This window comes from Dama dama, chromosome 1, assembly GCF_033118175.1.
Source record: "Dama dama isolate Ldn47 chromosome 1, ASM3311817v1, whole genome shotgun sequence".
NCBI lineage: Eukaryota > Metazoa > Chordata > Mammalia > Artiodactyla > Cervidae > Dama > Dama dama.
This window is the reverse complement of record NC_083681.1, coordinates 77,179,002-77,206,086: the sequence shown is the minus strand read 5'-3', so window position 1 is coordinate 77,206,086 and position 27,085 is coordinate 77,179,002. Positions and strand designations below refer to the sequence as shown.

General features: G+C 35.7%; 3 protein-coding genes across 3 annotated transcripts; 1 reads left to right on the top strand and 2 right to left on the bottom strand.

Annotated features, from left to right (window-relative positions):
* Positions 1–5,314: 5,314 nt before the first annotated feature.
* On the top strand, positions 5,315–6,253 carry LOC133065138 (olfactory receptor 4P4-like). The gene has a single exon (XM_061155917.1). It carries the CDS (start codon positions 5,315–5,317, stop codon positions 6,251–6,253), a length of 939 nt encoding a protein of 312 aa, XP_061011900.1.
* Positions 6,254–12,008: 5,755 nt separating this feature from the next.
* LOC133065075 (olfactory receptor 4P4-like) lies at positions 12,009–12,947 on the bottom strand. Its single transcript, XM_061155791.1, has one exon. The coding sequence runs from the start codon at positions 12,945–12,947 to the stop codon at positions 12,009–12,011; it is 939 nt and encodes a 312-aa protein (XP_061011774.1).
* A 7,914-nt stretch (positions 12,948–20,861) lies between these two features.
* LOC133065019 (olfactory receptor 4P4-like) lies at positions 20,862–21,794 on the bottom strand. The gene has a single exon (XM_061155669.1). It carries the CDS (start codon positions 21,792–21,794, stop codon positions 20,862–20,864), a length of 933 nt encoding a protein of 310 aa, XP_061011652.1.
* Positions 21,795–27,085: the final 5,291 nt, after the last annotated feature.

Sequence of the window (27,085 nt, the reverse complement as noted above, 5' to 3'; positions counted from 1 at the left end):
TTAAAAGTAAATGAAGAAGGTTGAGTGGGTAAGTACTAATGAAAAGAAAGGTAGTATTCATATTAGTGTCAGAGCAAAATTAATAGAGAAAAGTATGTCGATAGTGTTAATGACATTTCATAACATTAAGAAACTACAAAAATTCTATGAAAATAGGTTTGTATATTTTATGGAAATAGAGGTTTATAAACCTGATGAGATCTCATGGACAGCTATAGCTCACTTGAACCAGAGACTCTGGAAGGTGAATTCCATTTACACACACAGAGATTACTTTTTAAAATATCATATGTTGTGATACAAATTAATTTTCTTCAAATACACATTACTTTGACCACCTCATCTGAAACGTAACAATGCAGTTACATTTCTACTGCAATAAGCACATATTTTAAACAAGTTGAAATTTAAAACTATACAATAAAGCATCTAGTGAGGTTGGGAGGGTGCTTTGGATTTGAAGCAACACACAGAATATTTTTCATTCTCTTTCCAAACAGTTTATTCCATAGTAAACCGAACTTCGAAACGGGGTCTGGAGTTTCCCTGACAGTTCAGTAGACTCTGCCTTCCAGTGCAGGAAGTGTGGGTTCGATCCCTGGATTGGGGAGTTAAGATCCCACATGCCTCATGACCGAAAACCCAAAGCATAAAACAGAAGCACAGAAGCAATACTGTAACAAATTCAATACAGACTTTAAAAAAGGTCCACATCAAAAAATAAAATAAAATAACCTGTTTCTGATTTTCTTGGCCTTTGTCTTCTTCAGTGTTTTCTAATATTTCCTCTGTTCAGACATTATCTCTTAGTTCTTCCTCAAATTTTGTTTCAACATAAAGGACATGATTTATAATCTCAGGATTGAACATAAGTGGGCTTTCAGTTTGTACTCACATTCCTCAGAGTATAAGGAATTAATAGCTATGACATAACTATTTTTTAAGGACTTGGCCAGCTTTTCTTTGGGGAGCTGTCTCATCCTTACAAAAAGTGAGAAGGAGGTTGGGGGTTATAATCTCCAAGGTCATCTATTTAAACACCACTTGGAAATCAAACAGAAGGCTTATGTGTACATTTCCATTCCCAGAACCACAGAGGAGATATAACTTTTGGTAGAAAACAACAGCACTATTCAACAAAAATGCCAGTGATGATTCAGTTTTAAAAATCAAAATGATTTTTAGATCATCTAAAAATTTAGATGATTTTAGTTTCAAAAATCAGGAGAGCAATTCTTATTTCTGTAAGGACAGCAGAAAAGTCCCAGAACCAGGATTCATGTGAGCTGATTTTAAGATAAAATTCAATAACTTTAGTAGTGTCGTTAAGATTCTGACTGCATTGAAAACATTGCTACCATTTACTCAGAGATAAAGGATTTTATCTAAAGAGATAATCACCTGGTAAGTAAAATTTCAATCAAGCTATAGTAAAGAATAATTACTTTCAAATACAAAAGATAAATTTTGCATATATAATTTAAATTAAATTTTATCTATAAATGTGCTGATTACATATGTTAATTCCCCTTGTCATATGCCTCAACAGATGTCAAAATTAAGCAGATTTTTGGTACGTTTTTGAGAAATTCATGGAGAAATGATAGCATTTGTGTCACATGGGGATATATTAAAGAAAAGAAGAAAAAACCTTATACTTAAGATGGAAGAGAAAAAAATATTAAAGAGAAAAAAGGGTACAGATAAAATAAGTTAAGGGAATGTACTGATATAGAGATTCATCACTCTTCTGCCTCCACTGCTACTCTGCATAATACGTATTTAGTGAGTAATTAAAAAAGCAAAATGTTACAATATAGAAAATCTTAATACCAGAGGATCCTGAATGTCAAGGTAGAGCAAACTCAATCAGGAAAATTGAGAATAGGATGAACAGTTACACAGAGAGCAAATAGAATTAGTTTAGCCAGAATTGGTACCGGTCTTAAGAGAAACCTTTGAAACTGTTGGGAAACATTAAGCTTATTCACGAATTTTTGTGTAAGACAACTTGGTTATAAAAGTAATAACAAAACAAACAGATAAAAATAACATGTCCCTAGAATCATAAGACTAGTTTGTACCAGAAACCAAATTAGCAATATCCGGATGGTGAAAGAAAATTAAAATAAACCTAAAAACAGTCTTTAGTATTTATCAGTATTTACCCAAATTGTTAAATATTTGGCTTCCTTTTTTACAAAAAAAGAGATAATAAAATGATCACTGGACACTTATTTGGATTAATTGTTCAATTCATACAAAATGTTTAAAACTTTTCAGGAAATATTAGGTATTATTATCATTACTTATCTTTTATGTCTGTGAAAGACCTGTAAGAAAAATCAATTTGATATGAACTGCAATGGCTTTAATTTTAGCTATTAATATTTCAGCACACTTCTGATTATTTTTTATTGTGCTGTATGAGATACTCAGTCTATACACAATGAAATGAAGAAAAACAAAGTGAAAGAGAAAATAATCGGGCAGAAAGTGAAGAAGAATTAAAGAGCCTCTTGATGAAAGTGAAAGAGGAGAGTGAAAAAGTTGGCTTAAAGCTCAACATTCAGAAAACTAAGATCTTGGCATTCACTCCCATCACTTCATGGCAAATAGATGGGGAAACAGTGGAAACAGTGTCAGACTTTATTTTTCTGGGCAAAATCACTGCAGATGGTGACTGCAGCCTTGAAATTAAAAGACGCTTACTCCTTGGAAGGAAAGTTATGACCAATCTAGATAGCATATTAAAAAGCAGAGACATTACTTTGCCAACAAAGGCCCATCTAGTCAAGGTTATGGTTTTTCCAGTGGCCGTGTGTGGATGTGAGAGTTGGACTGTGAAGAAAGCTGAGGGCAGAAGAATTGATGCTTTTAAACTGTGGTGTTGGAGAAGACTCTTGAGAGTCCCTTGGACTTTGAGGAGATCCAACCAGTCCATCCTAAAGGAGATCAGTCCTGGGTGTTCATTGGTGGACTGATGTTGAAGCTGAAACTCCTATACTTTGGCCACCTGATGCAAAGAGTTGACTCATTTGAAAAGACCCTGATGCTGGGAAAGATGGAGGGCAGGAGGAGAAGGGGACAACAGAGGATGAGATGGTTGGATGGCATCACCGACTCAGTGGACATGTGTCTGGGTGCACTCTGGGAGTTGGTGATAGGCAGAGAGGCCTGGTGTGCTGTGGTTCATGTGGTTGCAAAGAGTTGGACACGACTGAGCGACTGAACTGAACTGATTGCACAGTATGTACCTGCTAATTCTACCTGCACTACCATGAAATATTTATATTTATACTAGAAATGCTCATATTAAAAAGGAGAAATTTGTCATAAATAACAAATTTGTCTTAGCAGCAATGTTAGTCCTTGAAGTTTATCATACAAAATGTTCTCTTTAAATCACATGGATATGAAAATGAGGATCTTGTATATATAAAATCAGTAACTCTAATATTAAAAAGGAAATTGGAAATAATTTGGAAGTGTTAGAAATGTAAGTTATACTTTAAATAGCATGATTATGAAGTCTCTGATATTAAGTTGAAGGCTGTCAAGGAGAGACATTTAAGGGAAAAAAAGGAAACTAATTAAGTGTTCTGATTATTTTCCCATTTTGTTATGATAACATCTAGTTAACATGAGATAGACAGATTTTCAAACTATCCTGCCTATGAATTAATGGAATGTTTCTATTCATTTTTTTTCAGTTAGAATATGCTTTCCTCCAGGATTGTATGAGCAAATTATCAAAATGATCTTAAATTATTGGATTAAAAATATGCTTATAAACTATAGAAGCATATTGGTTAATTAATTGGAAATGAAAGTATCTACAACCTAAACTAAAGTTATTTAAGAAAGTAACTTTTATTTATTTTTCTGATTATAGAAATGCTAATAATATGCATGGTATTCTGAAAAATATTTTCTTGGGATATTTATTTATGAAATTGTCATTATTTCTTAAAGAAATCATTGTAACCTAAAGGATAACAAAGCAGGGACATTATAATTAATCAAATTATAAAATATTCTATTATAAAAATTATTGAAGCCTGATCCCTATAAAGCAAATGCCATTCACTTATATATTATTGTTATTAGTCATTTTGGCAACATTTGTTTCTCAATTTTATGTGTAATTACTATTATTTTTCCTATTAAATTAAAAGAAATGTCACAGCTACTTTTGCTTCACCCGAAACAGTATTTTCTTTACTGTTTTTGTCCACAATGCTTGCAAATATATCAGACCGTTTTCCAGAATCAGAGCTTCTTCTTGTTCAGTCGCTAAGTGTGTCTGAATCTTTGTGACCTCGTGGACTGTACCACGCCAGACTTCCCTGGAGTTTACTCAAATACATGTCCATTGAGTCAATGATGCCGTCCAACCACATCATTCTCTGTTACCCCCACCTCCCCCTACCCTGAATCTTTCCCAGCATCAGGGTCTTTTCCAGTGAGTCGGCTCTTCTAATCAGGTGGAAAAAATTTTGGAACTTCAGCTTCAGCATCAGTCCTTCCAATGAATATTTAGGGTTCATTTTCTTTAGGATTGGCTTGTTTGTTCTCCTTGCTGTCCAGACTCTCAAGAGTCTTCTGCAACACCCCAGTTTGAAAGCCTCCATTCTTTGGCACTCAGCCTTCTCTGTGGTCCAACTCTCAGATCTGTACATTACTACTGGAAAAGTCATAGCTTTGACTATATGGACCTATATTGATAAAGTGAAATCTCTTATGCTGTCTAGGTTTGTCATAGCTTTTCATCAGTCAGACAAATGAGTCACTTGTCTTGTGTGCAAGCAACTCACTGATAAAGATAATAATGATTTAGTGCAACAGTTTAAAAAATCACATTCCACAAGAAAATATCAACATTTTAAACAAAGACAGGGTTCTACCTGGCAATTGCACAACTTACTTTACTCCCTTCACTTTAAATATGCTTGTTTGAATCTCCTAAGCAAACAAGCCACTTCAGGAAAGGAAATGTATCTTTCCTAAACTCACTTTTCATCCCATACATAAGATGACTGTGCATGTTTGTTTATACTTAAGCAAGTGTATTTATCATCACTATTCTCTTTCACTCTAGAAAATAATCAGATCTGGTATATTATATGGCAAGATTTTCATACAAGGTTTAGAATTAACTGTTTAAAAGTATAGTATAGGAAGCTGATTTACTCAATGGATGTATTTCTCCAACACTCACCCTGATTGACTCCATGCTTAGTCAATATTTCTCATTCTAACCTGTCTTTTTTTTTTTTCAGGCAAACTCACTGAGTCTTCACTGCATTAGACCATGGAATATACCAATAACATCACTGAATTCATTCTCTTGGGACTTTCCCAGAACATGAAAATCAAACATGTGTGCTTCCTACTATTCTTATTTTGTTACATAGCTATTTGGATGGGAAACTTGCTCATCATGATTTCTATCACATGCAGTCAGCTAAATGATCAACCCATGTATTTCTTCCTTAATTACCTTGCTCTATCAGATCTGTGTTATACGTCAACAGTGACACCCAAGTTAGTCACTGACTTGCTGGCAGAATGTAGCACAATTTCATACACTGCCTGCATGGTGCAGCTTTTTGCCATGCACTTCTTTGGGGGGATTGAAATCTGTGTCCTCACCGTGATGGCCTATGACCGCTATGTGGCCATCTGCAGGCCCCTGCGCTACACCGTCATCATGAGCAGGACCAGACGCTTTGCCATGGTCAGTGCTTGTTATGCTGGGGCATTTCTGCACTCCTTTGTCCAGGGTCTCCTCACCATTAACTTGCCATTCTGTGGCCCCAATGAAATAGATCACTATTTCTGTGATGTGTATCCTTTGCTGACACTGGCCTGCACAGACACCTACAGGGTTGGGATCCTAGTGGTGGCCAATGCAGGCATGATGGGGTTGGTGATCTTTGTGGTCGTGATGCTGTCCTACATTTTGATATTATACACCATCAAGGCTTACCCTACAGAAAGCCGGTACAAAGCTCTTTCCACCTGTGGTTCCCACATCACAGTTGTGGTTCTGGGCTTCGTGCCTATTCTCTTCATTTACACTAGACCGGTCACAACGTTCCCAGAAGACAAGGTGTTTGCTCTCTTCTACACCATCATTGCTCCCATGTTCAACCCTCTGATTTACACTCTCAGAAATGCAGAGATGAAGAATGCCTTGAGGAAGGTCTGGTGCCAGAAACTATTTTTGATTGCAAGGCAAAGCATCTGAAATCACTTTGCTTCCTCATTACACATCTTATTCAAGTGATATTTGCTTACTTTAGTTCAATAAACAATGAACTTTGCACTAGAAAAACTAAGCATAAACAATAGTATCAGTTGAAATCCTTTTATTCTATCAATCCATGTTTCTGATTAACATCTTCCCCTAGTAACAGGAGTCATCATTTCCTTGTTGAAGTGACACTTTGCTTTGATTGTTTTTTCTCTTTCCATAAGTCGCTAAATGGATGTTACCATTTTAATTTCCCCATACTTTGGTTCCATGAAACAAATCTCCAAGTGTACATAAGCTACAATCATGTTGATCATCCCAGACAGAAAGTCCATAGAACCTTGCTATACTCCCTGCATTCTCATAAAAAAGGAGTATCAAAAATTAAAGTCTTATTTTCTATTCAGCTGAGGACGTCCCATATTCATTGCACTATTTGAAAAGCAAAATTTAGTTATGTAGGAACTGAACAACAAAAATATGATTTATGTGAGAATCACTATATAAAAATTGGAACATGTTTCTAAAGTGATTTTAATGAAATCATCTTAAAATGACAAAAATTAATAATTATATAACCTTTTACCATAACAATATCTTCATATATATTGAAACATTAGTTTGGAAATAAAAAGGATACCTATATGATTTATTGCTCAAATTGAGATATTTGAGTGTAAAAAAGTGGAGTTCTGTGACTAATTATGCTGAAATAATGGACATAAAATGGGATTGTATCAAGCAAGTAGGATGTCTACCTACTTTTCAATGTCTGAGATGTATGGATATTCTTCTAGTGAAAAGGTTAGTGGCAGGAACATTGCAGATCTGCATGTTATCTTAGTTGAAGTCAATGGGGTTTTGAAAACAGAAGTAAATGATAGTACTGAAATTATTCGATCCAGTGTATACTTCAGGTTTTCCATTACCATCGCGTTGCCGTGCCCTCCTCCAGGGGATCTTCCCCACCCAGCGATCCAGCCCAGGCCTCCTGCGTCTCCTACATTGCAGGCGTATTCTTTACTAGTGCCATCTGGGAAGCCCGAAACAAAAGTACACATTTTCAATTTCCATAGAATTTCTATACACTTTGATATCCCTAGATATATATAGAACCAAGAAGCATCTCTTTTCAAATAATTGGATTTTATTTTTTTCTTAATTCTTTAGCAAAATAAGATTCATTGGACATCATGAAAATAATTCGAAGGGGAGGAATAATGCATTATGTTGCACATGTATAGGGGCTTCCTAGGTGGACCTAGTGGTGAAGAACCCGCCTGCCAATGCAGCCAAGGGAAGATATGTGGGCTCAGCCCCCGGGTGGGGAGGAGCTCCTAGAGGTGAGCATGGCACCCCACTCCAGTATTCCTGCCTGGAGAATCCCGTGGACGGAGGAGCTGGCAGGCTGTGGGTCATGGGGTCGCAAAGAGTCAGACACGACTGAAGCAACTTAGCAGCAGCAGCAGCAGCACGTGTGAAGGGAAAAAAATAATAGATAGACTGAATATGCAAATCAATGTAAATTTACATATGCAAATATGTAAATACAAAATGCAAATATGTAAATAAATCCATATAGGGAAAGACAAAACAATGTCATAGCACAGTGTATAATGAAAAATTTCAGAAGCGTTCAAATGTGGAAGTAAGGGGAATATTCATATAGGTACTAAAAATTAAAAAAAATGTTATTAGAGCAATTGATAACCTAGCTAATTCTATGAATTATTATGACGTCTACATCATGATGCATGCTGGTTTGCATTAGTTCATTAAAGGTATCTTGAAGCAATGAGAAAATTATTAACAAGTGTTTCATTTTTTAATACCTTACCTTAGGTTAAAAGAGTTTGTTTTCCAATAATATTATTATTATAAAATGTTGAGTTACTTTAAAATTGTACTAATAGTAGAGATGGCAGTTATGATTCAAGTGATTTATTAAAATATGAATTTAGTAACAAGTGAACAGGAAGCATGCAGATAAATAATATTTTACTAAGTGAGGGGCCCTGAAAAGACCTTGTTCTTTTTTTTTTTCCCTCTGTTGTTTAGAGATATTAGTAAATAGCTTATAAGCTAATTGTGATGCTGAAAGGAAATGTGTATTGTTGTTCTTAGAATAGAAACTGCTCAAAATTGTTTTGCTACTGTTCTTATTTCTAATGTTATATTAGAAATATATATATTATTTCTAATAATAATATTAGAATACAATTCTAATAATTTCTGTAATTTAATTTCTGTGAAACAAGAATTTTATAATAAATATTTTATTTTTACTTTTTCATTATATCAGAAATATAAGTAGAAGATTTCTGTGGCTTATGTTCATGCATATTTAAGTAACATATATGCAAAACAGAAAAAAAGACACAGATGTACAGAACAGAAATTTGGACTCTGTGGGAGAAGGCAAGGGTGGGATGATTCGAGAGAGCAGCATCAAAACATGTATATTATCTAGGGTGAAACAGATCATCAGCCCAGGCTGGATGCATGAGACAAGTACTCGGGCCTGGTGCACTGGGAAGACCCAGAGGTATAGGGTGGAGAGGGAGGTGGGAGGGGGGATCGGGATGGGGAATACATGTAAATCCATGGCTGATTCATGTCAATGTATGACAAAAACCACTACAATATTGTAAAGTAATTAGCCTCCAACTAATAAAAATAAATGAAAAAAAAGAAAAAAAAGAAAAGGCATATAATAAAAAATGTCTACATATTAACATGTAGCAAAAATGTTTGTATATTTAAATATTTGTGAGTATACTTACCCACTCATATGCCATTGAAAGGAATACAAAATAAAATGAGATGGATTCAGCCATTCATTATTGTAAATTATTAGAATAAAAAAGTGCTAAAAATAATCTTTTCTCTTAAGGAATGAAATCAGAACTTCTTTAAAGTTACCTGGAACTGAACTGAAAACACTAAATGTGATAGTAAGAATTTCAGGGGAAAAAATGCCACTTTTAAAGCATTTAGTTGGGGAGTAATTATGATTTGTGTTGAATTATCAGACTTTTCTAAATCCTCCTTTGAAATTGTTAGTCATTGTCTTAACAGTATTACTTTTTATTTCTTCTTGTCCAGTTACAAATGTCTTAATTCCAAAGAACTATAGTTCTCTCATGAGCTTTATAACATTTTATTAAATTGCTAAATAGGGTAACAGTGTTTGGTAGGATGGAAAACTTGAGGTGAAATTGCATATTTTCACCCAAAGTTTAAAAGAAGCATGCTGTTTAATTAATGGTACCTCATCAAGATAAAGGATATTACTAAAATAAAATAAAGCACCAATTTGAAAAGTAACAAAAAAAAGTAACATTATAATAAAATATGATTTCAATCTTCATAAGATATATGTGGTAATTTTTTTCTCATAAAGCTCTATAAACTCTAGTTCTGAAATATTGATCTAATTATCTATGTTATTTTACAGAGGTGCAAATTGAAACTCAGCAGATAAAATTCTTTCTAAGCATCAAATGGCAAAGTCCAGTTAAGACAGTTAAGTAGTCAGGTTTGTGTCTGTGTGTGCTAAGTTGCTTCAGTAGTGTCTTTTTGTGACCTTATGGACTATAGCCTGCCGGGCTCCGCTGTCCATGAGATTATCCAGGCAAGAATAGTGGAGGGGGTTGCTACGACCTCCTCCAGGGGGTCTTCCAGACTCAGGGACTGAACTCATGCCCCTTAAGTCTCCTGCATTGGCAGGTGGGTTCTTTACCACTAGCACCACCTGGGAAGCCCCGTAAGTAGTCAGGTAAGGGAAACCAAAAGCCATAAAATTGATGGCAACACTCAAAGTTTTATTTAAAGCTTTTTAGCAAGGAGGAAGTCATCGTAAAGGCAGAGATCAAAGTCTTCATCCTCAGAAATGACATGTACAGTAGTTCATTTCAGCTCAGTTACTCAGTCGTGTCCAACTCTTTGTGACCCCATGGATTGCAGCATGCATTTATAGTAGAAAAAGCAGAAAATAGAGTGGAAGGGATTATCAGACTAGATAAAACTGAGGAACACCTGATTTAGTTTTAAGGAAAACTGATAGTTGGGTAAATGAATCTTACTTCTTCAAAGATAGTCTTAACTCCATTAAATTCCATCAGATAATTGCTCAAAAATTCCATTTTTTTCTCTCTACTTTCTCTCTCTCTCTCTCTCTCTCTCTCTCTCTCTCTATATATATATATATATATATATATATATATATATATATATATATATATATATATATATATATATATATATTACACACATCAGACTTCCCTGGTAGCTCAGCTGGTAAAGAATCCACCTGCAATGCAGGAGACCCCTGGTTGAGTCTTGGGTCAGGAAGATCCCCTGGAGAGTGGATAGGCTACCCACTCCAGTATTCTTGGGCTTCCCTGATGGCTCAGTCAGTAAAGAATCTGCTTACAATGTGGGAGACCTGGGTTCAGTCCCTGGGTTGGGAAGATTCCCTGGAGGAGAACATGGCAACCCACTCTGATACTTTTGCCTGGAGAATCCCCATGGACAGAGAAGCCTGGTGGGCTACAGTCCACGTGGTCACAGAGTCAGATATATCTAAGCACAGCAGCAGAATATACATACATACACACACACACACACATATATACATTCCCATCACTGAGTCTGATCTATATTTTGTCAAATATTATTTTAGGATTATTCTACACTTGAATTTAGATAGTAAGTGAAAATCTTTTACCTTGAGATAGATCATCTATTCTGAGGAACGAAGGGATTTATATTTTCTTCTTTTTTGTAGCAAAGTCAGTTGTGGTTTATTTATTCCTTGATCATATATACTTAATGTCAAACTCAGTTAAAATAGCATGAATTTGTGTGTTAAAATAGCATGAGTTTATATATATATAAACACATATATTTTCCCCAATGCTTACAATGTCACTTCACAAACAGATCACACAGTGACTTGCTTTTCAGAGGAACATGCCATGTAGACTATAAGACTGGACTTTACACTATGTTCTACTTAGATCTATATATTCTCTTCACTTAAGTAAAATAATAGTGGTTCACAAATGCACAAAAAAATCTCTAGGTATTTGATTAAAAGAAGTCTAGAGTTGTAAGACATGAGGCTAGGTGTACAGTTCTGAAAGGAGTTTGCAGTATGTGATTGCTCCTATTTTCCTGTAACTGCCTTTTTGTTGCTGTTTAGTTGCTGAGTCATGTTCAGCTGTTTTGCATCCCCACGGGCTGTAGCCCACCAGGCTCCTCTCTCCATGGATTTCCCAGGCAAAAACACTGGAGTGGGTAGCCATTTCCTTCTCCAGGGGCTTCCTGGCCCAAGGATCGAACCTGTGTCTCCTGCATTAGCAGGCGAATTCTTTAACTGTCTTTTACCTTTTAACATAATATTACCTTTCATACCTTGAGGCCAAGTGTATTGACAGCCAGGTCTCCCCCAGGTTTAGCCTCCAACAGAAGCAGGACCACTCTCCCTCCAGATTTTTCAGTGTGTTTTCACTCTGCAAAAAGTTTTTTTTCTTTTCTTTTCTTTTTTAACAAAGAGGATTATTAGTGAAAAGTGAAATCAAGGAAAATGCATTGAGAGGAAAATAAAAGCAGGAACCACTGAGGACAAGCTGTTTTAGAAGACTTGGCTTTTACACATTCTGACTGATTTTCCCATTAGCAGGAAAGAATCAGCAACAGAGGGAGTGATGAGAAGACAGTCACTGGCATCAAAGATGAATGACCTTCAAATCATTAGCCTTCCTTCCCAGAACCTTTTATTGCACCAAACTCTTCTTATGGAATTTTTCATCTCCATGTTTCTAAGTGTGTAGATAAGCGGGTTGAGCATGGGGACAATAATTGTGTAGAAGAGTGTAAACACTTTATCTTCTGGTAATGTTGTAGCAGGTCTAATGTAAACAAAGATGACAGGTATGAAAAAGAGGATCACGACTGTGATGTGGGAACTACAGGTGGAAAGTGCTTTATGGCGGCTTTCTGCAGAATATGTGTGCACGTTATACAAAATCAAAATGTAGGAGGCCATGAAAACCACAAAGATCCCCAGTCCCATCAAGCCAGAATTGGCAATGACAAAAAAGCCAATTTTGTGTGTATCAGTGCAGGCTAGTTTCAACAAAGGATACGCATCACAGAAATAGTGATCTATTTCATTAGGGCCACAGAAAGGTAAAACAATTGCAAGAAGAAATAGACCAAGAGAATGAAGAAGTCCCCCGGCACCTGATGCTATGAGAATTGAGTGACGTCTTTGCCTGTTCATGATGATGGCATAGTGGAGAGGTTTGCAGATGGCCACATAGCGGTCATAGGCCATTCCTGTGAGGATGAAGACCTCAATCCCCCCAAAGAACTGTGTGGTGAAAAGCTGTGTCACGCAGTTTTTATAGGAAATGACCTTTTTCTCCAGCAGTAAGTCAGTCATGAGTTTGGGTGACATAGTGGAGGTGTAGAAGAGCTCTGAGGGTGCAAGGCAGTTAAGGAAGGAGTAAACGGGCTGGGTGATTGGCTGACTGCATGAAATAGAAATCACGATGATCAAGTTCCCCAACCAAATAGCCAGGTAACAGAATAAGAAAAATAAAAAGCAGAGGATCCGGGCTTTCTTGTCCGTAGAAAGTCCCAAGAGAATAAATTCAGTAACATTATTTCTATCTTCCATGATCTGATGGTCAAGAAAGTTATCTGAAATGATGAAAGCAATGAAATTAATCATTGATGAGAAAATGGAAACCTATTATCTACTTAAAATGGCACCAATGCCTTTTAAAGACACGTTATTTTGAGACCCACTGAAATCATTTTTGTTTAATACAACTCTTTTGAATATCTAGTACTAATATTCTTCTAAGAGCTAAGCATACAGTGATAAATTAGACAAAGTTCCAGTTTTTATATAATTTAAATTATTTTGTGAGGAAGCAAGGAATTATATTTGTCAAGAATAAAAAAAAGAGATAATAGTGTTAAGTAGGGATTAATACTGTAATCCCTAGCCTAGGGATTAGGATGCAAAATAGAGGCAACTACAGAAGCTGCTTGATTAAGTGGTTTCTAATGAAATCACAAAATTGGTGTAGGGAGTGTGGGTGGGCTTTACAGTGCTCGGTGCAGAGTCAGTGTTAAATAAATGTCAATTAAATAAAAAAACTGGAAAGTGAACAAAGTGCTGTAATTTTGAAGGAATAATACAAGAAATAATCAATCACCCTTTAGTCAGGCAATTCATTATAAAATTGAAGAACAAATCATTTTTAGGAGTGGACTCATAATCCTTTTTGACTTTTAAGAAGAAATAATTCCTTCATGTGAAATACTCCATGAAACTTCCATATTTCTTAAACTTAATTTGTAGCATCTCTAGGTTAATATATCTATAACTCTGCTTTTCCTATTTGTCTATATTTCTCTTGCAAGATTATATCCTGTTTCAAAATAAATTAACATTTAGAGGTTATTTGAGTTAAGTCTTGTCAGACTGTAATTATAGTTGCCTAGTTTGGAAATAATATACTGAGAAAAGGGCTCCTCTAATTCCAAAATAGTTCCCCCAAACACAATACAATAAACAAGATGTAGCACTTCTTCCCTTAATTTCTTAGAGAATTCACCCACACAATCTGCATGACTATATAAAAGAATCTCTTCAGTTCTCTAAAATAGAAGCAGTTATACCTGTATTCAGGTAATCATCTGGTAAATACACTATATAAGCAGACAAAATACCTAGTTTTTTCCTCCCATTCTGTTGCTTAGTTGTTCATTCCCTAGGATCCCAGGCTCCCATTCATGAAATAAAGCGATTAGATAATCTCTGAAGATCTCCCCAGATTCCAATATTGTGTGATTTCTGATTCTCCATTAATTTGAGGAAGACATCTGTTTACCTCTCTCCTGCCTTCCCTTCTCTGCCTGATACATTGAGACTATGAAAAGTAACAAATACAGTGGCAATTTCATTACAATTCCTGTGCCTCAGTTTACTTCTTTGTAAAAATCAAGGTAAAGATAATATCTCTTTATATGGTGATTTTTTTGAATAATTAGTTTCTAAATATGAAAATTCTTAAAACAGTATCTGGAAAGTACTATATATTTAATAATTACTAGCCATCCTCAACAATTACTAAGGGTTTCCCTGATGGCTCCGATGGTAAAAGTCTGCTTGCCATGAAGAAGACCAGGGTTCAATCCCTGGGTTGGGAAGATCTGCTGGAGAAGGGAATGGCTATACACGTCAATAAATATTTTTGCCTGGCGAATTCCATGGACAGATGAGCCTGGTAGGCTACAGTCCTTGGGGTCACAAAGAGTCAGATACAACTGAGCAAATAACACACACATGATTACTAACTATAAGATCAAGGCCCAGAGAAAATATAAGTACACCATCTTAGGAATTGTATCTTGTACTATCCTTCCCTAAACAAGATAGGAAATATTATTAATAGTAATATCAGAAACTTCAGAGATAGAGTCGTGTTCAGCACATGCAAGAGTCTTCACCTCCTTAAATACTTTTTCCTTCTTCCTTAAAATAAGCATGCAGTACCTAATTTACAGGACTACTGTGGAATGTAAATAAGCTTACATATACAGAACTTTATGCTCAAAAACATGTTAGTTTCCCCTCCTTCCTCTTGGAAGCCCATAGTGTTATAAATTTAGGAGGTCCTCACACTATTTGAGTGGTAGTAGGTTCTAGTAACTCATAATTAAGATTATGAGTTCTGGACCAACATAGAATGAGATACTGGCTCCAAAATTGACTTGGAGCATAATCACAGATAAAATATATAAGCTCAGCTTCTTCACCTATAAAATGAATAATACTGTAATTAACTCTGAGATCTGCTGTAAAGGTGTGATGAGGTCACTTATACAACAGCTTAGGACAGAAACTGGTATATATTAAGATAAAACATTTAGTACATATTCATTGTCATTGACATCATATATGTCATATCAATGATATATTGTATTATTCTTACTATACGTTTTGAATAGCTTATTTAAAATATGTCATATTGTAACACGGGATAAATATGGATAAGACATAGCAGAGCTTCCCTGCCGTAAGCCGTCTGCTCTTTCTTACCTGGAGGCTGGGCTTGCTCACTTTGGGGAAACAGCCTATCATTGAGCAAAACCTTTCTCTTTGGTCTGCGTTGAGCTGCCTTCCCCACATTTCTGAAGATAAATGTACTGCTTATTTCAGCCAGTTAATACTTTTGTTTTCTTTCTTTTGAATTAATTAACCTTATCCAAATTGACAGATGTTTATGTTCTCCTTTGATAATTTTTCTTCATCTCAACTAAACTTAGGAAAAAGAAACCTACCACTTAAATACTATCCATTCAAGTAGCTTGTTTGAAAATTTCATCATACATTTTTGCTTCTGCATAATCTTAGAAGCATACTGGAGTTTTGATTTTATTTTTTTTAAATACATCTTCTGTTTCTTCACTGCAATACTGTCCACTTATCTGCTGGACCAGTGCATTCTTCTTTATATTAAACATTTTTCCATAATGGAATTCAAAGAGCTAATAATATGATTAAATTTGTGAAATATGAAAAGACAAGTAAATCTAGTAATATTTTGATATCTGCTGAGAGACATGGCACTGATAACTTTAAGAGCTCATGTGCAAATCACCATTCATGATAGTTGAAGCCAGGTTTTCCCAAATAGTAAAAATAGCATTTTAAAGTTTCTGGAATTTTTCAGAGGTTAGTTAGAAGGCTTAGACCATAAATGCAATCAGAATGATTCAAATATTCATTTTAAGGAAAGTCACTATTATAATTAGGAACTGGATTTAACTTACCAGCTGCTTAACTCATCAGACATTTCTTATAAGATGAGGCTTCACACCTAAGATAAAGTCAGAATATTAAAAATTATCATTTCCATGCAGTAATCCATCTCTAATTGCATAAAATCTTACAAGAGAACTCGTGAGTTCCGCTGTTACAGATATGTTTGGTAAATTGAACTAATTTTGAGATTTTTTTTTAGCATGCAGTTTTTCCATTTCTAAAAAAAATAAATGTGTCTCTGTGATATTTTACCTTTGTCTCTATAGAAAAGTTACACACATACATATATACATGATATATTCTGCTTGATGTTAAATTGGCACTTAAGGAGAATTCCGACAAAATGTGTAATATAGAAAAGGTCTCAATATCTCTGAAGATATAGAAATTTCCCATCAGTATACTTCGCCAAAGATGTAAATCATAGCTTCAATTTCTCAATTTCTCCCTAATAAATAAATATGCCAAAGTTCTTAAATACATTTCCCTATTGCATCAACATCCAAACCACTGAGATCAGACATGGACATGGAGACTATGAGGAGATGGAGTATATAATGACTATGGACGTGGAGTATATAAAGCTCGTTTGTCAGGACAGGGCACAATCAGCTGAGGGAGACTGAAGTCGGCTACCATGGGAAATACTGAGACCCCTACAGCTAGAATTAAAAGTTCAGAGAGTAGACCCAGGACTTAAGACTTAAATTTTCCTGGGGAGAAAAAAAAAAAAAAAGCTTGTTAGGGAATTATAATTTCTGGCTGATGCCTGGAAAAGACTTCTATGCTTTACCCCTATGCTTTTATTTGTGGGGCGGGGGGGGGGGGGGGGGGAAACTCACATGCCCCCATGGGCTGTCTTGCAGATGCACAGACAATTTCCCAATTTATAAGGCAAACTTACATATAAGTTTGTAAGGCAAACTCCTTTCTAAAAAGATATGCTTTTTCCTGATTGAATTCTCCATATGTATATTGCAGAAAACATATTTTAAAAAGAATTGTAACAAAAATAAAATGGTCTCATAAATTTATTCGTATAAAAATATTTACTATCTCCTAATTCTAAAAGGTCTGACTTGGACAAAACTTACTATGGAGAATGCATTTGTTGTTGTTTAGTCGCTAAGTGATGTCCCACTCTTTTGCAAATCCACAGAATGTAGCTTGCCAGACTCCTCTGTCCATGGAATTTTCCAGCAAGAATATTGGAGTGGGTTTCCGTTTCCTTCTCCAGGGGAACATCTTGACCCTGTGATCAAACTCACATCTCCTGCATTGGCAGGTGGGTTCTTTACCATAGACCACCAGGGAAGCCCTAGAGAATGTATTTAGTGGTGAACAAAACAGCCTTTGTCCTCAGTGAGGCTGGAGACTAAGGAAAGAGACAGGCAATGAAACAAACAAGAAAATAAGCAAGTGTATAATTACAAATAGTATATTTTAAATAAACAAATAGGAAGTTGTGGGTCATTTCTTTTCAATCTATAGAAGTTTTAGTCAAGTGTAAATCTTGGACATTTTTATGTTATACAGATATTTATTCCTTAGTTGCCTCTTGAATTTTACTTTATGTAATTCCATAAGACAATTGTATTTTCTCATCCATTTTTTACCTGAAAATGTAGTATTTATATTTGTTGAAAAGTTGAAATCATACAACTGAATTAATCCTTTAAGATATTTACTTAATCTTTATTGTTTGTCTGAAAGCTTCTAAGATCTTTTAATGTACCATTGAATTTTTTTAAACAGTCAGTGGGTGTCTGTGAATGGATCTATTTCTATAGTTTCTTTAAAGTTTACCATTTGTCAAAGGATACAGTTTAAAAGAGAATATAATTGAATTTTTATGCAAATGATGAATGGACATTTCAAAGATTCTATTGAATTTATTATTAATATTTAATGTAGAAACCAATAAGATGTTAAAATCAGTTCAGGCAACAGTTCACCACATATTTACCATCAGTAAGGGGTGCTAAAATGAATTTATAAGTTGATGCAAAATAGTCAAATATCCAACGGGCTATCATTAATTGCATTTCACCTGACACAATTTGAATTTCTACGTCCAGGCATTGTTGATATTGATATTATTTTGTGAAAATCAACTTCTCTATTTTGTGTTGTAAAATGTCTTAGCCAAAAATAATGAAAGGTAGATAATAACCTGAATGCAAGAACTAGTAGGGTCACTCACTAAATTACAAAGAATCTCACTGTGCTTTCTTGATATTATATGTGCTATTAATGATCCATCTGAAGAGAGAAGTATGGCTGATGCTCTTGAGAACCTAAGAAGGGAGGAGATTACAGTGCAAAAGTGAAGGAGCTAAATCATAATTCCCTGGTTAATGGTTGATATTGACAATGCAGGGTTTGCTTGTTTATCTTATTAAACTATAGTTTATTTACAGTGGTGTGTTGGTTTTGGGTATATAGTCATGTGATTCAGTTCATATATATGTATGTTCATATGTATGTGTATTTTCCATCTCAGATTACTTTTCATTATAGGTTATTACAAGATATTGAGTATAGTTTCCTGTGCTATACAATAGATCATTGTTGTTTATCTATTTTATATTTGGTAGTCTCTATCTGTTAATCCCAAATTGCCAATTTATCCCTCCCCTCCCCTTTTCTTTTGGTAACCATAAGTTTGTTTTCTGTGTCTGTGTATTTTTCTATTTTGTAAATAAGTCTATCTGTGTAATTTTTTTTTTTTTTTTTTTAGAATCCACATATAAGTGATTGCATGTATTTGTTTTTCTCTGTCTGACTTATTTTACTTAGATTTCTTGGTCCATCCATGTTGCTGCAGTCTCCAAGTTTTTTAATAATCCACAGTCACAACTTTTATTCCAAGAATAAAAATAAAACAGAAACATTTGTGTTAATTTTTGAAGTTTTATTTTTCAATAATACAAATCTGGTTGGTTGGAGGATAGGGCTTCTGAAGCAGGCGAAACTTTGAGGGTTGGCTGGTCTTCTTATTAAAGACCCTGCTTATTTCACACCAGAAAGTGATCTTTAACTTTCCTGCTCTGTTATGTTCTCTGACGTGTATACTGTGCATGCCCTATCCAGGAGTTCTCAGATAGCCGTCAAGAATTAGGTTTAAAACAATAAGCAAATATGTTAGGATCTTTTTATAAGAATTTCTAGCACATACTATTTTTAGGTTTATTTGTTGGGCATTTTAAACTGAGTCATATAACTATGCTATTTTTCTTGTTTATATTGTGAACCCATTTTAAGAATCCTCAACATTGAAACTCCTTTTTATCTAACATGGCTCTCTCTACAGCTTGAAAACAAATTCTCATGCAAGTACATCACATCCACAAAGTTTTTTAAAGAATTTTGAGACTCTACCCATTCCTAATCAGTTTCTAGTGGCCTGATCTTGCTCCTAGTCATTTCTGACATTGGGCAAAGGAGCTCCAGGATGACTACTGGAAAAACTGCCATTAACTTGAACAGTGCCAAAGATGTGCCCATTGACTTTAAGTGATATTCTCCACTTGCCCACTCTAAGAAAAAAACAATTTCCCCAGTAATAGGTGCCCACTGCACGCTGCGCTCTGCTTAGTCACTCAGTCGTGTCCTGCTCTTTGGGACCCCTGGACTGCAGCCTGCCGGGTACCTCTCTCCATGGGGATTCTCCAGGGAAGAATACTGGAAGAGATTGTCATGCGCACCTCCAAGGGATCTTCCCAACCCAGGGATTGAACCCAGATCCACCACATTGCAGGTGGATTCTTTACCGTCTGAGCCACCAGGGAAGCCTAGTAATAAGAGCATGATTTAACATGAGCCCCATTCTCACACCCTCACTGCTCCCAAGGAAAGTTATTATCAGAATGGTTACATTTCTGATGCATAACAGGAGATTGGGCAATAAAACAGCTCATTCGTATTCAGCACTGACTGTGTGACCAAGCAGTGTTTCAGTCTGGCACATATCCTCACAAGACTGTGTGTTGGGCTATTATTATCACTTGATGGATGATCTGTTGAGCATATGTCCCAATCCTCATAGTTAGTAAGCAATTCTGGGTCCAGAACACATGCCCATAACAAATATACACTATCAGGTGCTAGAATTAGCCAGAGTTGCAGTTCACATTTACATGGACAGAGTTGGGAGGGACAGTTCCTTTGAACAAAAGAAAAGAGATTGATGTGGGGCTTAGGTAAGAGTACTGGTGTTGGACATATGAGAAGCTCCAGATCGCCACTGCTACAAAATTATCAGAGTAGAAAGCTATATTTTTAAGAAATATAGTTGCAGGTCCAAAATTTGGTCTTTTAAAATATTCTTTAAATGATGCAAGTAAAATGTTGGAATTATCTTCTAAATCATTGCTACCCGGAATTGGCTGTATTGAATAAAGTCACATACAAGAATGGACTCTATGGGTTCTCAGTGTGGATTTGTATTACATGATGCCTTTGATATCTAAATTTATATTTAGATATGCTAAATATCTAAATTGATTACACAGTCAAAAGATCAGAGGGGAAGAGGAGATATAAATAAGAAAACAAGAAAACTAGAAGAGAGCACATCAGAGAATCTGGATAAATCCAGGGAGTTGCAAGCTTTTGCTCGTAGTTAAACCTATATATTGCTAAAACAAAATGAAACAAAAAAGCATATAAGGCAAGCATTATACATTTTAAAGTCTTCATTGTAGAAAATTCATATATTCAACAAGTTCAGCAGTGGGAATCAGAGGTATCTTAGTTCATTTCCTCTCTTACTGCGATATGGCACCAGAGTTTCTTTACGGCATTCTTCATCTCCAAGTTTCTCAGCGTGTAGATTAGAGGATTAAGCATGGGAGCAATGATGGTATAAAAAAGAGCGAACACTTTGTCTTCTGGTAAAGTAGTTGCTGGTCGAATGTAAATGAAGAATAAAGGAGCGAAAAAGAGGACCACCACAGTGATGTGGGAACTGCAGGTGGAGAGAGCTTTGCCGCGATTCTCTACAGAGTAGGACCTGACCGTGTATAAGATCACAGCGTAAGACATCAACAAGACCACGAAAGTCACCAGGCCCATCAGGCCCGAATTGGCAACGACAAGGAGACTGATTCTGGTGGTGTCAGTGCAGGCCAGTTTCAGCAGAGGATACACATCGCAGAAGTAATGATCTATTTCGTTGGGCCCACAGTAGGGTAAAAGGATGGCCAGGAGAAACTGGCCAAAGGAATGCAGGAACCCCCCAGCGCAGCAAGCAGCGATCATGGCAGCGCACTTCTGTCTGGTCATGATCAGAGTGCAGTGCAGAGGCTTGCAGATGGCGACATAGTGGTCATAGGCCATCCCCGTGAGGAGGAAGACCTCGATGCCCCCGAAGAAGTGCATGGTGAAGAGCTGGGTCATGCAGCCGTTGTAGGAAATGGCCTTCTTTGCTGCCAGCAAGTCAGTGATCAACTTGGGGGTCACAGTGGAGGTGTAACAAAGGTCTGAGAGGGAGAGGTAACTCAGAAAGAAATACATGGGCTGCTTCATAAGTTGACTGGAGGTGATAGAGATCGTGACAAGTAGGTTTCCAATCAGAATTGCAGTGTAACAAAGTAAGAACAGTAAAAAACAGAGAATTTCAATTTCCTTTTTCTGAGAAAGTCCTAGGAGAATAAATTCTGTAAGGTTATTCCTATTTTCCATGACTCAGAGCAGTTTGTAGCTACCTGGAATTAAATAGTTATCAATCTTTATAAATATGTAAATATGATGATGTATATTATTCCTTGTCATAGGCATTTTATAACGGAAAGCGTTCAAAACTTGAAGAAAAAGATTTGATTTTTATTTTGAAAGGCTTTCCTTGCATTCTTTTTGTCCCTTTCTGGAAAATGTTAACTCCTGATAAGCAACTTTGATACCTGATTTAAAAACTAACACTGTAGAATGTAGCATATTTATGCAACCATTCTGTTAGCATGTATTAACAAACATAACTGGATATTATGCCCTGGTAGAATTCAAGAAATGGTACTGTAGAAAAAAAGCAGTCATCCGTTTCCTATTTTCACCATTTGTTATTGAGAAAATAGACATAGAAACGAAACTTTGACAGAAAATACAAACACACTTGTACGTGGATAATGTTATATGTGAAAAATTTCCTTCCATCTGTCCTAGGTGGAAATGTGATAAATAGAAAAAAAAATCAACCAATTTGGAATCATGAGGTATATATACATGGCCAAAATCAGTTATATATCTGTTGTGCCTAATTTACAGATATGATTAATTTATAATTGTGCCTAATTACAGATAGGATATGATATTTTATAGTCAAACAAAAGGATAACAAGCAAAGTATAATTACCTCTATTTTTTCAAAAGGTATCATCTCAAACTTTAAAAATATTTGTTTTAGACATTCAGGAAGGCAAAGAATGCTCAAACTACCACACAACTGCACTGATTTCACACACTAGTGAAGTAATACTTAAAATTCTCCAAGCCGGGCTTCAGCAATATGTGAACCGTGAACTTCCAGATGTTCAAGCTGGTTTTAGAAAAGGCAGAGGAACAAGAGATCAAATTGCCAACATCCACTGGATCATTGGAAAAGCAAGAGAGTTCCAGAAAAACATCTATTTCTGCTTTATTGACTATGCCAAAGCCTTTGACTGTGTGGATCACAATAAACTGTGGAAAATTCTGAAAGAGATGGGAATACCAGACCACCTGACCTGCCTCTTGAGAAACCTGTATACAGGTCAGGAAGCAAGAGTTAGAACTGGACATGGAACAACAGACTGGCTCTAAATAGGAAAAGGAGTACGTCAAGGCTGTATATTGTCACCCTGCTTATTTAACTTATATGCAGAGTACATCATGAGAAACGCTGGGCTGGAGGAAGCACAAGTTGGAATTAAGATTGCCTGGAGAAATATCAATAACTTCAGATATGCAGATGACACCACCCTTATGGTGGTGAAGAAGAAGAACTCAAGAAGTGAAGTGAAGTGAAGAAGAACTCAAGAGCTGCTTGATGAAAGTGAAAGAGGAGAGTGAAAAAGTTGGCTTAAAGCTCAACATTCAGAAAACTAAGATCATGACATCTGGCACCATCACTTCATGGGAAATAGATGTGGAAATAGTGGAAACAGTGGCTGACTTTATTTTTCTGGGCTCCAAAATCACTGCGGATGGTGATTGTAGCCATGAAATTTAAAGACGCTTACTCCTTGGAACGAAAGTTATGACCAACCTAGACAGCATATTAAAAAGCAGAGACATTACTTTGCCAACAAAATTCTCCCTAGTCAAAGCTATTGTTTTTCCAGTAGTCATGTGTGGATGTGAGAGTTGGACTATAAAGAAAGCTAAGTGCCGAAGAATTGATGCTTTTGAACTGTGGTGTTGGAGAAGACTCTTGAGAGTCCCTTGGACTGCAAGGAGATACAACCAGTCCATCCTAAAGGAGATCAGTCTGGGTGTTCATTGGAAAGACTGATTTTGAAGCTGAAACTCCAATCCTTTGGCCACCTGATGCAGAGAGCTGACTCATCTGAAGCGACCCTGATGCTGGGAATGATTGAGGGCCGGAAGAGAAGGGGACGACAGAGGATGAGATGGTTGGATGGCATTATCGACTCAATGGACATTGGTTTGAGTAAACTCTTGGAGCTGGTGATGGACAGGGAGGCCTGGCATGTTGCAATTCATGGGGTCTCAAAGAGTCAGACACGGCTCAGTGACTGAACTGAACTGAAGGCATTTTAGGATAATAGTAGGTTTCACTTGAGTTTTGGTTTCACACAGTGTCTTATTTATTTGCATAAATTTGCTTCTTTCTAATTGATGTACTCAAACTCTTCAACTCTTCCTAATAATCAGTCATCTTGAAAATGTTTGTTTCTTTCTGTTCCTACATCACACGTCTTAGTATCTCAGGCTGGCTTTTCTCTCTTTAATTTCTGTTATTTTTACCTCCTCTCCTCCTAGCCACTGCTATAAAGTAATGTAAGACCAGTGCTAATAATGTGTTTATAACCATCACACCTTTGAACAAACCAATAGCTTTCTATTGGCAGAAGTTCAAGAAGCATAGACTAGGAGAAACTACTGAGAATTAATCATCCCACTAAGTCACACCAAAATTCCCTACTTCAACTATATAATACATAGGACTTTAGTATTTAAAATATTTTATTTCATTTACTCCAAACTTCAGAGCCAATCTATTCACAATTTATTTTCAAATCTGTAATGCTCCTCTCCTTCTTTTTCATTTTCAGAGAAATTGCCATTCAAATCTGTGTACATAAAGTGGGGTTTGGAAGAGGAAAACTGCAAATCTATCCGGGGTATGAGAGTTACCATCAAGGCCCACAAGATGACATTTAAATAGGTATCATACTGAATAGTGAAGAGGGGATATTTGTAGTGGTCAAATAAGCCATCTCCTTCAACCAGCACTAACAATTATGCTTTAGGCTTTTAATCATTCCCAATAATTTAAAAGCATGTAATTCTCTATTCTGATTTCTCCCCTAAATTTTATTCTTCTTCTGATTTGGTGGGAAACACTGCAAGTTAAATATTCAATCACAGATTATTCTTTATATAATACTTGACTTGCTGCATGATCAGTTAACTTACATTTTCTCAGCCTTTTTTCCGCTTACTATTTGTCTAAAATTCTGCCTCTGTGAGACTCTTTATTAGATAACAGACCAAATTATATTTGAAAAAGACAATGTAAATGCCATTTTGATGAGTGTGTTTGCACTAAAAGTGGAAAAATCAATGAAATGATTATGAATTATCAAGAAAATAAACAAATGCTTTTAAAATGCAGGTTATTTTGTCTTACCAATATTTGAATATTTCAGGCAAAATTGAAAATTATTTTTAAAATAGCAATCATGTAAATGCACTCAATCTACTCTGTTAGGAAGACAGGGAAATATGTGAAAAATTCCTAAAAACTAATTTACTTTTTAAAATATAAAAACTGTATAATGCATGACTCAAAAACTATAGCCTGCATTCCTGAACAACTTGAAAGCATTTCTCCTATTTTCAATTATTTCTATAGAAATAAAAAAGTATGACTCATGTGTAAAAGTATCACAGCATTTTCACATTTAAAAAAATAAGTATTATATCATCTTAACAGAAGATATTCTTTAAAATGAAGCAAAGTATTTTCTCCCTCATCTCATTGTACTATTTTCTAGCTTGTTGACTTGAGTATGCTACATCCCTGTTTTGTATTTCGGTTTAGGCATCAGTGAGCAATGGGAGTTAAACTGTATCTTTAAGGATCTCTGCTGGACCTGAACTTTTTGTCCATTGTTCTGACAGAAATTTTGAGGAGTCAGCAGCTGGATGTTGATGGTTAATGTTTTCCAAACAAATCAGAGTAAATTTACAACTCCTCTCCAGGTTATTGTCTCTCTTACCTCTTATATGATTAACTGATCCAGTCTCAGAAAGAAGCACAGCTCCTTGAGCTCTCCTTTAACTTGGATCCGTTAGAGACTGCTATTTAAGTTCGTTTAATCCAATCCAGGTATATGGAAATCTATATCATCTATGGTTCATACTTAAGTGTTCTCTGAAATCTCTAATGATTCCATGAAGTAGTGACGCTGGACGAGCAGTTCAAATCAATATTTGTTCAATACTATCACAGTGTATTAAACTCTAGCTACATCCAGGTCGCTTTCACTAACGACAGCCCACCACGCCATGGTTGCCCAAATATTCTAAGTCTTATGGTTCTTAGAACTAATTACCTTGCTTCATATTTTTATCTGATTATTGTCAGATACTATTAAATGCTTTAGTTTATCTCTCTAAAAAATCTTATCTTGGTGAGAGTTAGGGCCAGTGCCTCATTTTCTCCCTGAAATGAACAAAATTAAAAATGAAACAAAACAAAATTCATGCCATTCAGATCTATGTTGAATAGTGAATGTTTAGCTTTGGAACAGATTATGTATACTCTGAGCCACCTTACTTGTTTAACCTCTAAAGAAAGGAAAATAAAACTCATTATTAATTAGTTATCAACTACTATGTGCCAAAAGTTGTACAAGGTGGAAATAAGACTAAAATCACCTAGGAGACTTCACTGAAATTCTCATTTAGTAAGTTAGTTACCCAGTTCTCCTATGATAAGATTGTGACTGGATAATAAAATGATGAATTATGAAGGATTTGATGTATTAGGTTATACAATACATTCCTCATTTAATCAATTGTAGTGTACTTTGTCTCATCATGAATTAAATTATTAATTATATTAGTTTTCTCATTATATCCTCACTCTATACTTTAAGTGTTCAGTATGTATTTGTCAAAGAAATAATTTTATTTCAATATTTGATAGAATGAAATGAAACTTAATTTTAATTTATCAATATAATTGTTTTGAGACATAAAAGCACAGAATCTTATAATCATATTTACTTCAGAAAGATAGAGACTCGGAAAGATCAACTTAGGATTGTTCTTCTAATTTTTCCTAGCATTCTGTCTATCAGCAAAAATCATTTGAAGTTCACATAAACCCATCCCTGTAACCTTTCTCCATTGTTCACTCCCTTGGCTTACTGCGGAGACTAGACCCTTAAGAGTAGTCTTATATGTTCAAACTCAGTCACTTGCCCTAAAACCCTGGTTGTCTCCAGCCTGGGTGGTTTCCAAAATGTGCAGAACTAAATCTGAGCATGCTCCATTCACCACTGTTTCATTTATTCTGAATAATTATTCAGATCAACTTCAGTAACTTCCTATTTTAATAAATAGCTCTGTCTTGGTTGAAATGTAATAGAATAAGTGGTGTTAATACAGGAATGAGAAACTCAAGCTACAAATATGGCACATCCAGGCAATTAATAGAAAGTAAGAGCAGAGTGATTTAACATACTCTGTGCACTCCAGGACTCTTGCCTGGGAAATCCCACGGACGGAGAAGCCTGGTGGGCTAC

What these genes read in the sequence shown, in the direction of transcription:
- LOC133065075 (XM_061155791.1), bottom strand. Translation starts at nt 12,947, where the DNA reads ATGGAAGATAGAAATAATGTTACTGAATTTATTCTCTTGGGACTTTCT.
- LOC133065019 (XM_061155669.1), bottom strand. Translation starts at nt 21,794, where the DNA reads ATGGAAAATAGGAATAACCTTACAGAATTTATTCTCCTAGGACTTTCT.
- LOC133065138 (XM_061155917.1), top strand. Translation starts at nt 5,315, where the DNA reads ATGGAATATACCAATAACATCACTGAATTCATTCTCTTGGGACTTTCC.